Source organism: Ammospiza nelsoni, chromosome 2, assembly GCF_027579445.1.
Source record: "Ammospiza nelsoni isolate bAmmNel1 chromosome 2, bAmmNel1.pri, whole genome shotgun sequence".
NCBI lineage: Eukaryota > Metazoa > Chordata > Aves > Passeriformes > Passerellidae > Ammospiza > Ammospiza nelsoni.
In genome coordinates this window covers 14,774,992-14,786,252 of record NC_080634.1, presented here as the reverse complement: position 1 = coordinate 14,786,252, position 11,261 = coordinate 14,774,992, and the positions used below count along the sequence as shown (strand labels likewise).

Here is an 11,261-nt window from a genome sequence, read left to right as displayed (position 1 = left end):
ATACATGATGCATAAATTCCATTCAAATATAGGATTCTGTCTGGTCAGTGTCAGCTTCTTCCTCCGCATCTTAACAGCGCCTTCGAGGTGGGAAGAAGTTCGTTTCTTCTGATAAGAGGGCAATAAATTCTTTTTCTCTGAAAGATTTAGGTGGCTGCTAAGTCCTGTGGCTGCTATCTTGCTGTGAGCCTTTTACAAAAAAGTATCTTACATAGCATAGTTTCTATTTTAACAATTTTTATAACCTAAAACTATATTTAACACAGTACTTAAGAGAATTAATACAACATTACTTTCTAACACAACACATATTCATTTTAATATTTGCGAAAAGCCAATCATAAAATACATGCATTTTCCACATTCTGTCACTACAAGCTCTGGTAAACAGTCTTGCCTCTCTTTTCTGTAAGTTTTTTTCAGGTGCTGGAAGGCCACAACTAGGACACCCTAAAGCTTTCTCTGTTCCAGGCTGAACAGTCCCAGCTCTCCCAGCCTTTCCTCCCAGCAGAGCTGCTCCATCCCTCTGATGCCCTCGGTGCCTGCTCTGGGCTGGCTGCAGCAGGTCCCTGTCCTTGCTGTGCTGGGAGCCCAGAGCTGGATGCAGCCCTGCAGGTGGGCTCTCAGCACAGGGGGCAGAGGGGCAGAATCCCCTCCCTGCCCTGCTGCCCACGGGCTCTGGGTGAGCCCAGCACACCGGGGCTCTGGGCTCCCAATGGCCAGGCCAGGGCCATCTTCTCACCTACCGGGATGAGACTGTCCGACGACCGCTGCGGGTCCCTTCCAAGCCCCAATACACTCTGTGGCTCGGAGTTGTGGCGGCGGCACCGGGCCCAGGAGGCTCTCGCCTCCCGGCGGCCGCGGGCGGCACAGCGGCGGAACGGCGCGGCTGCGGCCGCTGTTGCTGCCGGAGCCCGGGCAGGAGGCACCGGGGCTGCTGCGGGAGCATGGCCGCGCCGTGGGCCGCCCGCGGGCTGCGGGCCGCGAAACGTGAGTGCAGCACGGAGCCGGGAACCGGGAGTGCCGGAGGGAGGCAGGCCGAGCTCGGGCTCGTTCTGCGGCCATGCTTTCAGGGGCTGAGGGGGCCTTTTTAGGCCGCTGGGGAGTTGGCATGTCTGAGGGAAGGGCCTTTGCAGCCAGGGAGCGACATTAACCTTTGCATAGGATCAACAACCCAGGGTAGTTAGGGCTGGAGGGGACTTTTGGAGATCATCCACACCGCTCCACGAGCAAGTGACACAGGAACGTGTCCAGGTGGATTTGGAATGTCCCCAGGGAGATACTCCACACCCTCCCAGGGCAGCTTATTCCAGTGCTCTGCCCCTCTCCATGGAAAGAATTCCTTCCTCGTGTTGCAGTGAAACTTCTTGTGTTTTAGTTTATGGCCATTATTTGTCGTCTTATTGCTGGTCACCACTGAAAGGAGTCTGGCACCAAACTCTTGGCACCCACCTTTGAGATATTTATGTGCATTAATGAGATTCCCTTTCAGTCTTCTCCTCTCCAAACCAAACAGGCCCAGATCCTGCAGTGCCTCCTCACAAGAGAGATGCCTGAGACCCCCTCATCATCTTTTTGACCCCTGTTGTTGCCTCAGAGTTTCCTGTTGTGATTTTGGGCAGGCAGTGCAGGGTCCCAGCATGCTGGAGCTCCAAAAGTGCTACCTTGTACATGTTGAGACAGACAGGTGGGTAATCAGTAGTGTTGTAGAAACCAAAACCTTATAAAGAGGCTTTGAAAACTCAGAATGGGTTATAGAATGGTTGAGACTGGAATGGACTACAGTGGGTCATCTGGTCCAACCTCTCTGCTCAAGCAGGATCATCCCAGAGTACATGGTACAGGATTGCGTCCAGGTGGTTCTGAAATATCTCCAGTTAGGGAGACTCCTCTCTGGGCAGTCTGTTCCAGTGCTTGATCTGGACAGGAAAGTTCTTAATGTTCATGTGGAACTTCTGTGCATCTCTTTCTGACTGTGGCCTCTTGCCCCATTGCTGGGCACCACTGAGCAGAGCCTGGTCCCTGCTCTGACCCCTCCCTGCAGGCACCGATGAGGTTCCCTCTCACTCATCCCTTCTCAAGGCTGAACAGCCCCAGTTCCCTCAGGCTTTCCTCATTACAGGGATGCTCTGCTGGACTCACACTCTGCTTGCTGTGGGATTATTGCTTACTCAGTGTCTCTCCTGTGCCCAGGGTACATCTCCACACCGGCCGTCTCTCGGCTGACATCCGATGAGGTGGTTCGGATGCGAAATGAGCTCTTCACCAAAGAGAAGGAGAGACAATTGTCCCTTCACCCACGGATTGAGAAGATTGAAGTGAAATACACGGGGAAGCCACACCCTGGCACTGTGTTTGTCATGAACAAGGCTCTGTCCACACCCTACAACTGTGCCATGCGTAAGTGGATGCACTTCTGAATTAGCCTCTCGTGGTGAACGTAGTGCTGCTAGTTGAAATAGAAACAGTTAATTTTTGGAGGTTTATTTCACAGTTCATCCTTCCAGGTCATTTCCAAATATGAAACTTGCAGTTGTTAGAAATGCAGCAGTCTGAACTGCTGATCCTGAAAAATATGGTTAATAACTAACTAATACTTTAGGGTTTTTAATTTTTTTTTAGATTTAAGTGAATGGCATTGCAAGAACTCTGTTCTGGCTTTTGTGGATGGCGAAGTCTGGGACATGTACAGACCCCTGACCAAATCATGTGAAATTCAGTTCCTTACCTTCAAAGATGAAGATCCAGAGGAAGTAAACAAGGTAAGTTATTATTTTGTTCCATTGTAGGTGACCCTGGTTCTCTGTACCTTGTCTCATTGCAGGTGGCCCTAATTATGACTCCATGATTCTGTGTGCACCTTTCAGTTCCACGCTTGTCTGCTTTCTTGAACTTTGTTGTCATTAAAGTTCAGACATTTTTAATGTCTTTTTAATGGTGGCTGCACCATGGTTATCATTGGCTGGACTAGTGTGTGGGCTAGGTGAATTGTTGGCTTTCCTTTCAACTCTTGTATTATTCAGGGATTTCAGATTTAAATGTCTCCAGGGTTACGTCTGGCTTGCATTCTAATTGCAGGTTTTTTTAAAAAATTAGATTCTGTTTGGAGAATCATCTCTGAACAGAAGTTTAAATGCTAAAGAAAGTAATCATAGAATCATGGAAAAGCTTGGGTTGGAAGGGACGTTAGAAGCTCATCCAGTTCCACTCCCTGCTATGGGCAGGGATGCCTTCCACTAGACCAGGTCGCTCATAGCCCTGTCCAACCTGGCCTTGAACACTTCAGGGGTGGAATGCTTGGCTTGGCAGCTAGATTTGTGCATCATCCAGTTAAGTTTTGGGTGATTTTTTTTTTGAATAATTAGCTTCTAGGCATTAAACTCCTGTTCTGAAATTCTCTTTGCAGGCATATTGGCGTTCCTGTGCCATGATCATGGGCTGTGTGCTAAAGAGAGCATTCAAGGATGAATACTCAGTCAACCTAGTTAAAGCTCCAGAAGTGCCAGGTGATAAAAGTGTTTTATATTGATTGTCTTATGCTGCTTCTCAAGTGAGTGTTTAAGAACCAAACTTAGAAAAAAATTATTTCCAATGATTGATGGTACTTAGCATTGATATGTGTATTACATGCTGTTGTAGTTGCCTTTAATTTATAATAACAACACTTGGAAACAATGTTGTTATCAATGTTCAGAAAATAGGTCTGTGTGGCCACTGTGTTTCCACTTAGGATTTCCTGGCTGAAATTAGTAACTAAACCTCTGTATTGTGAAGTGACTTGAGCAAAGTTTCTAGATGTGATGAGACATCAAATGAGACAAATTCTGTGGAATTTGCTCTAATAACTGCATAACCTTGTCCATCACTTGAGTTTCTAAAAATGACAATGTCTACACCAAATTGGAAGATTACTGAGGTACAAACAAGCTTAGTAACAACTTCTGCTCATCCATGACCTGATTTAAGATTTAGAAAAGTGAGAAAATGCACAATAGAAGTGGTTGTTTCAATAACAAAACCTGCATAATAATGCATTTAATATATGAGAAGGTTGGTTGCTGGTTATGTAGGGTGCTATAACTGCTTCTCTTTTTAGCAATTTTAGCATTTTTTGTGATTGGTAAGTACAGGTAAATATTTCAGTTCTACCAGAATTTGGAATAATCTTGGATATACTCAGCTATATCATTATACTGCATGTATAGAAATAGTGTGATCTTACTGGTTTTATAGATTTGATTTCTAAAAGGCCATAACTCAATATACACAAAAGAGTGTTCTGACAACTGTTAGATAAATTTGTGTTGCCTGTGCCAGAAATTTGTGCATTGCTTGTGTAATGGATAAACAGCTCTAATATTGTATGATTTCTCTATGCAAAAAATTCTTCTTTATAATTTAATAGCTCACATTTATTGTGTGAGGCATACAATGGAAAAACGGTGAAGTATTTTTAAAGTGAGTGGTTTTGGTTTTTTTTCTGCAGTGTTAGATGCAGTTTTGTGAAGCAGTTTATTTTTTCCTGTTTTTATTTGGATTCTGTTATACTGACGTTGCATTAAAATTCCTTTCAAATTACTTTCTCATTCAGTGAAATGAAACTAAAACAACACAAGTTAATCTGTCATTTCATAGTATAATCACAGATGAAAACTTTTGTGATGAATTTCTAGAAGTAATTCTGTTTTTCTTCTAATTTATTTTGTTGTAAGAAAATGGTATGATTGTAAAATGCATACTTTGTTACAAACATGAATATTTTTGTCTTTGGATTGGAATTGCAGTGATCTCTGGAGCCTTCTGTTATGATGTGGTTTTGGACAATAAACTGAATGACTGGAAACCAACAAACGTAAGCACTTTTCAGGCATAAACCCCAAAAGTTCCAGAGCTTGTGTCCTTGTCCAGTTGTTGTTTTTTGATAGGGGAGAAGAGGCAGAGCTTTTTTTCCCTTTTTGTTAGTGCACATTTGGAGTAGTCTTTGGGAGCTGATCTCTGCATTTACCACACACTGGTGCTATGGCAGAGTGCTCTCAATTTCCTTTCAGACAAAAATAAACTTTATGCTGTCTTCCACACGCTTTCAGGCTTTAGGTCTGTGGAGCTAGAGAAAATTCTAGTCTGAAGTACAAGTTCAGAAACAGTTGATGGGGCCATTGGGACCTCAGTGCCATATTTGTTACTGTACTGATCTGTTCCTGCTCAGCTGCTCTTGCCTGGTAATGTAAATGCAGCCACAGTCTTTGTGTGAGTAGAGTTTCTGAAAATAAAAGTGTGTATAAGGCATATTTTCTGGTGGTTTACAGCAGAATCAGCTTGCTGTTGAATAAAATCTGTGAGCACATTCAGCTGCAGCTTTCCTTAATGGCTTGCTTATGTTTCATGCTCTGCAGTAAATCTAATAATCTGAATGCTCTAAATCTCAGAACCATTTGTGATCACAAATGTTTTACCCATCTGGGGCCCATTCTTGCTCTTGTGCCCAAAAACCAGCTGAGGGGTGTATGGCTAGCAAAGCAATATTGGTACAATGCAGAATTTTTGTTCAATATGATCTTGTGGCTGAAGTAATTTAGTTAGAAATATTTTCTACATGACATTTTAAATGTAATTCCACCTCATAACAATTTCTTATTTATGACTAAATCTGAATTACACAGAACTACAGATTCTGGTGCAATGTTACAAATTTTTATTTAATAAATATTCAGTACATTTTTTTCACTTTGATCTATCATAATAGAGCTTATTTATAAGTGAAGACTGTACTCTGGGAAACAAGAGTTATAGATGAGTATTCAGCAGTAGCAAGACTGTGTGTGTAGTACCATGTAGGGAAAACCTACTATCAAAACTACCTACTGCCTACATGGGCAGTTTAATTAATATATATTGTTTTTGATGGAAAAATGCCTATTTCTCATTGAAATGATTGGACATTGAGTCTGTGCATTAAAACAGTGATGATCTGTAGTGCTATTATGATAATAATAAGACACTCCTACAGTAAAATTGCTGTATTTAGGTTTCATAGTAAATGATCTTTGTTGCTTTGACTGATATTTAGTGTTTGTTGTGCTTTATCTGTTTACTACAGCTGTGAAAAGGTGGTTACAGTTTTTCTGTTCTTTTATTAGGACAACTTCTGTTCTTTTACAAGGGATGCCAAAAAACTAATCTATCAAGACCTGCCCTTTGAAACTCTGCATGTTGAAGCAAAAGTAGCACGTGAAATGTTTCAGCACAATAAGTGGGTGTCTGAATTTTCCTTTCTTTCGAAGAGGCAATTAGAAATCAAGTCAAATTTCTGCTTGGTTTTTTAAATCTAAAATAAGATGTGAAATAAGAAGGTACTTCTCCCACTGCTCTGAATGAGCCTGCCTCCATTCCCTTCCCACCAACTTACTCACACCAATTTACTTAGTTCTTGTTGTTGTCTTCAGAGGCCAGCACCAGGCACCTTCACTGGACGTAGTTTTGTGAGAAAAGACTGAGACTTCTTTTGTTCACTAGTGAGCTTTAAGATTCCACTACTATTAAATTGAAACTCTGGTGCTTAGCCTTGACATGGTGGCTTTTTCTGCAAGGCTTCCATATTTAAAGAAATGTATATTTTTCATGTCCTGTTATCTTCAAATGAAGATTTCATGAAATGCAGTTTTTGAATTGTGCAGGGGAAAATGGGTAAAATACTTGGGTATTTTACCCAATAAAATGGGTAAAAATGGGTCTGTGCTATACAAAAAAGGTTTGTTCAAAACCTCCCATCTTCTTTGCTGAAAAAAATACCTCAGCTTTTTGGTCGTTGGAGACATGTAGGGGAAAATGAGAAATAATTTATCATTTTGTGAACCAAACTTAAACTACAATGAAGCTAAAGTTGCAAAACAGCAATTTTTTTAGCTTAATGCTGAAGGTTATTTTAATGTGACATATGGATCATCATCTCCACTTTGTTGGCTGCACTGACAGCAGGTGGGAGCTGACTTTTGATGGTCTCTTTAGATTTTGTGTATAGAAAGCCCAGAGAACACTACCCTGTATTGCAGGCAACCAGCTATTAAGGGCTGCACATTGCATTAAGTCAGTTTAAGTGGTGTCATGGTGTTTTCTTACAGGTGACCTGAAATCTCTTATTTGTAGTAGTAGGTCCATTGTATCTTTCTGAATAAAACTGCTGTGGGAGCATGGCCCTCCTATAAAATATGCACAGAATAGACTGGAATAGATGTTTCAATAGGAAGGGACTTAAAACAACCCCCTGGTTCAGCTGCCTGACTCATGTGGGGCTGACAAGTTACACCAAGTTATTAAAGGCATTGCCCAGATGCTCCTTAATCAGTGACAGGCTTGGGGCACTGACCACCTCTCCAAGAAGCCTGTTCAGTGTTTGAACACTTATCTCCTAAGGAAATGCTTCCTAGTGTCCAGTTTGAACCACCTCCCAGCATTAAACCAGTCCCAAACATCCTGTCTCAGGATCCCATGTTGGCAGTGCCTGATGATTGCACTATTTTTGAGGTGCCTTTCAGTAGTGCTCAGTAAAATCTCTGTAATTTTTCCATGAACTGAGGTTAACTAACAGGTCTGTTAATGAAAGCATGTCAATATGTGTTCTCATTAGGAATTTAAACCAGTCTCAAAGCTCACATAAATACAAGCATGATTTTTAGGAATTTTAAATGAATTAAACTAGTTTCTGAAGTGCTCTTATAAGAGCAAAGTGTTAAAAGTGAGGATTTTTAAAATAATTTTTTTTCTTGTCCAGATACAAAATGGAGATGATAGAAAGAAAAGCTGCTCAGAATATGGAAGGAATTGTACCATTGCATAGGTAAGCAAAACTGAACTCCCATTCTGTAATGATTTGCTGGAACATTTGAGTATATTGCAGGTACTCTCTGCAAGTGAGAAGAGCAAGTTACTTGGGATGGTTTTAAATTTAAAGATCACTTGTATTCATTACTGTCTGTGGTCTATCTTCAGGTGGTGTGGTTTGTTTGCTTGGTTTTTTTAATGTAACCATTATTTTGTGATACTTTGTGATACTACGTTTCTATTTCTTGTTATGTTAAGGGTGGCAAGTGCCAGAGAAGTTTTACTGTTTTCTGTGCTTATATTTGAAAACAAAATAAATCTCTAGAGCTTGAGATGCTGAATAAAATACAAACCAAATACTGGTTTGAAAACAAGAGTTAGCATTGTATAATGGATTTTTCTTTCAAAGTTGTCAAGATCTTCCTAACTTGCAATCTACTTCTTTATAGTGGTGGAGATGAGAATAGAACAGCATCATGGGGATACAGTGTAAGGTACAGAGTTCTTAGTCTGGAGGCAGGTTAATTGCCTGCATCTCAGGCCATTCTCTGTCTTAGGCTATTGTAGGATATTCAGTTGTGTAGATGTGTAAAGAGTTCCTAATTTGTTTTTGTTCTATCTTAAGGAGCATCATCTATCTAAAGGAACAGATGTCTTTGCAGTGGTGGTTCTTGAAATTTTAGAACAATGTTGTGTCATTCTTTCCTTCCTCCCACTCTGATTTGCTCAATAAAGGGGAAAATGGGCTTACCTATTGCTTTCTGAGAGAGGTTCATTCTCAGTATTTCTTTGCTGTACTATGCTGTCTCTCTTTTCTTAATTGATTTGCAGTTTTCCAAGAACTGTAAAGGGAAATAACTGTGCAGGTTGTAACACTGTATTGTGGAAAACAGGTGATCTTGGAGACAAATCTTTTTCTGGTGAATGACAGTTATCCCAGTTTTAGAGCCAACATGGCATCAAAGACTTTTTAAACCTAACATCCTTTCCCAGACTTGAGGTTTAAATTTTCTAAGTTCATTTAAGGAAATTGTGTGACTTGTACTTTTGGTTTAGGAAACTTCAAAATGCTGAGCTAGAGATTTGTTTAGGTTTGGTTTGGGATTTTGTATGGATTTTATTTCTGTTGATAGGAGTTTGCTAATCAAAATAAAACCTAATCTCCTTGTATTTTGCTCCAAATATATTTGGCATATAAACTGGGGTTTTTTTGTCCCCCCAGGTTTGGTGACTTTGTAGATGTCAGTGAAGGTCCTCATATTCCAAGGACAAGTTTCTGTTTCCAGTATGAGATAACAGCAGCCCATAATCTTCAGACTGACCAGTCTGAATTGATAAGGAGATTCCAGGGTGTGTCCTTGCCAGTTCATTTGAAGGTAAGTGATCCATTTTGCACGGGTTTCCCTTCTTTAAATTAGAGCATTTTACCTGTGTTTCCATTTTTGTTAGGTGCTGTGTTGGTAGCTGAAGGGAATTCATAGTTGAGAGCCATAGAAAGGGAGGGCCCCTGATGGTTACTGTGTTGGATATTTGGGGTTCATTTTCCTGAAGCAGTTGTGGATGTGCAGTCAGAACTAGAAAAGTTTGCATGAGAGGGCACGTGATGTTATTTTTCAGTATGGAAGGTGTTGTTTCAGTTTTATAATTCCTGCATGGATATTTCATTCTGCTTACCTAAGTTGTGCATGCCAGTCTTCTGACATCTAGGCCACTGACAGTGCTTAAAAGAGCAGAAGAATTTCATGACACCAAAGTAAAAAGTAGCAACAACAAAAAATGTCCAAGTTCTAATGAGCTTAAATAAAGAACTGAAGATGGAGGCAGGAGTCTTTATTCCCCTTTGTGTTGACTAAGGTGATTTTGACCTTGTTATCTAGCACATGTACTATTGTCTTAGTTGGAGAAGGTTTTCAAGAGTTCCTCAGCTGATCTCTGTGTTCCCTTCCTCAGCATAATTCCCTTTTTTGGCAGTTAATTCCTCAAGGATTCCACACAGCGGATGAATCATAGAACCATAAAATGGTTTGGGTTAGAAGGGATCTTAAGGTTCATACAGTTCCAATTCCCCTTCCATGGACTGGGTTGCTCAGAGCTCCATTCAACCTGGCCATGAACACTTCAGGGATGGGGCATGTGATGGGCAGACATTTATTCAAGTCTCCCACATGGATATGGGAAAATTGGACACCAAGTTTTTAAGTTGTTAAAACAGAACATTTGAACTGGGCATTATTATGCTTTTGTGGTGACATTTCTGTACCTTTGTCAAATCTATTCTATGATTAGATTATTTTTTACCTCTGCTAACATCATTTAATGGCATTTCACACAGGCTCACCACACTGTGTGGCACAAGCTGCTGGAAAGATCAAAGAGGCTGGTAAGTCTCACTAGAGGTGAAGTACAGGTTACCAAATACAAAGGTATGCTCTGATAGAGGACACTTTGAATGATTATATACTCAAGAACAGATCTTTGGGAATGGAAATATTCACAGGGGAATAGAAATCAGAAATCTAATGGCTTGTTTAATAGAGAATGTGGTAGCACTGTTTCTGAGGTCTGTTATTAAAAAGCATTGTGCCATTTAAAAAACATATACTATTTGATATGATTTGTCCAATTAAAAATACCTGAAGGTAAATATAAAGATATTATAACCCACCAATATATATGACCAAATAACCACAATCAAGACATATTTAAATGTAGGAAGTCTTTGTAAGAATTAAAGAGCAGCTGTTGTAGAGCCTTTCAATCAATAATTTTACTTACTTGTTTGGCAAGAGACGGATAAAAAAGTACTTCATGTCTTCTGAAACTTGATAGCCTTGGATATATTCTGAGCCTGCCCCATGGCATCTTCCCTGCACTTAGTTTGAATATTCTTGTTCTTCAGGTTGTTTAATTTTGGAGATAATAGTCTTTGTAGATTGTCCTTTCTTGTTACAATGACAGTATGAGGGGAGGATTTTCAGGAGAAAATCCTGGAGAGTGAAATAATTTTTAAAATTGAAACAAAATTGATATCTTTCTGCAGGTCACTGAAGAAGAATATTTGGAAACAGCAGAACAATGTCTTGAGGCAAAAGATGGAACTAAAGAAGGAAAACATGTATCAGTTTAAATTAGGTTGAACCTCTAAATGTACATAATAAACTGTGTATTTTTACATGACTTGTTTTGTGCCTCTTACAAAAATATCTTGGGTAATTAATTTGAATTCTGTGACATAAATCATAGATAAGTATAGACACCGGTATACACAAAATGTTTCAGTCCCCTTTAAAGGTTTCCTTAAAGAAAAAAAGGGCGGGTGGAGGGAAGTTAATTTTTTATCTGCAGTAACTTGCAAGTTGCCCCTGTCCTTACCTTGACAACAGTAATTGCATGTGTCCATCCATATGTTGTTGCCTACTGCAACTGAAAGTTGAGACAAATAG

At 40.3% G+C, this 11,261-nt stretch overlaps 1 protein-coding gene across 1 annotated transcript; it reads left to right on the top strand.

Annotated features, from left to right (window-relative positions):
• Positions 1-869: 869 nt before the first annotated feature.
• Positions 870-10,995, top strand: MRPL39 (mitochondrial ribosomal protein L39). The gene is made up of 10 exons (XM_059465840.1): positions 870-990; positions 2,194-2,400; positions 2,623-2,762; positions 3,407-3,506; positions 4,785-4,852; positions 6,138-6,250; positions 7,769-7,834; positions 9,041-9,194; positions 10,151-10,198; positions 10,859-10,995. The coding sequence occupies exons 1-10, from the start codon at positions 948-950 to the stop codon at positions 10,943-10,945; spliced, it is 1,026 nt and encodes a 341-aa protein (XP_059321823.1). The 5' UTR covers positions 870-947; the 3' UTR covers positions 10,946-10,995.
• Positions 10,996-11,261: the final 266 nt, after the last annotated feature.

Coding starts and splice junctions, on each gene's coding strand:
- MRPL39 (XM_059465840.1), top strand. CDS start 948: ATGGCCGCGCCGTGGGCCGCCCGCGGGCTGCGGGCCGCGAAAC. Junction 2,763..3,406: donor ATCCAGAGGAAGTAAACAAG/GTAAGTTATTAT, acceptor TTCTCTTTGCAG/GCATATTGGCGTTCCTGTGC. Junction 9,195..10,150: donor CCTTGCCAGTTCATTTGAAG/GTAAGTGATCCA, acceptor CATTTCACACAG/GCTCACCACACTGTGTGGCA.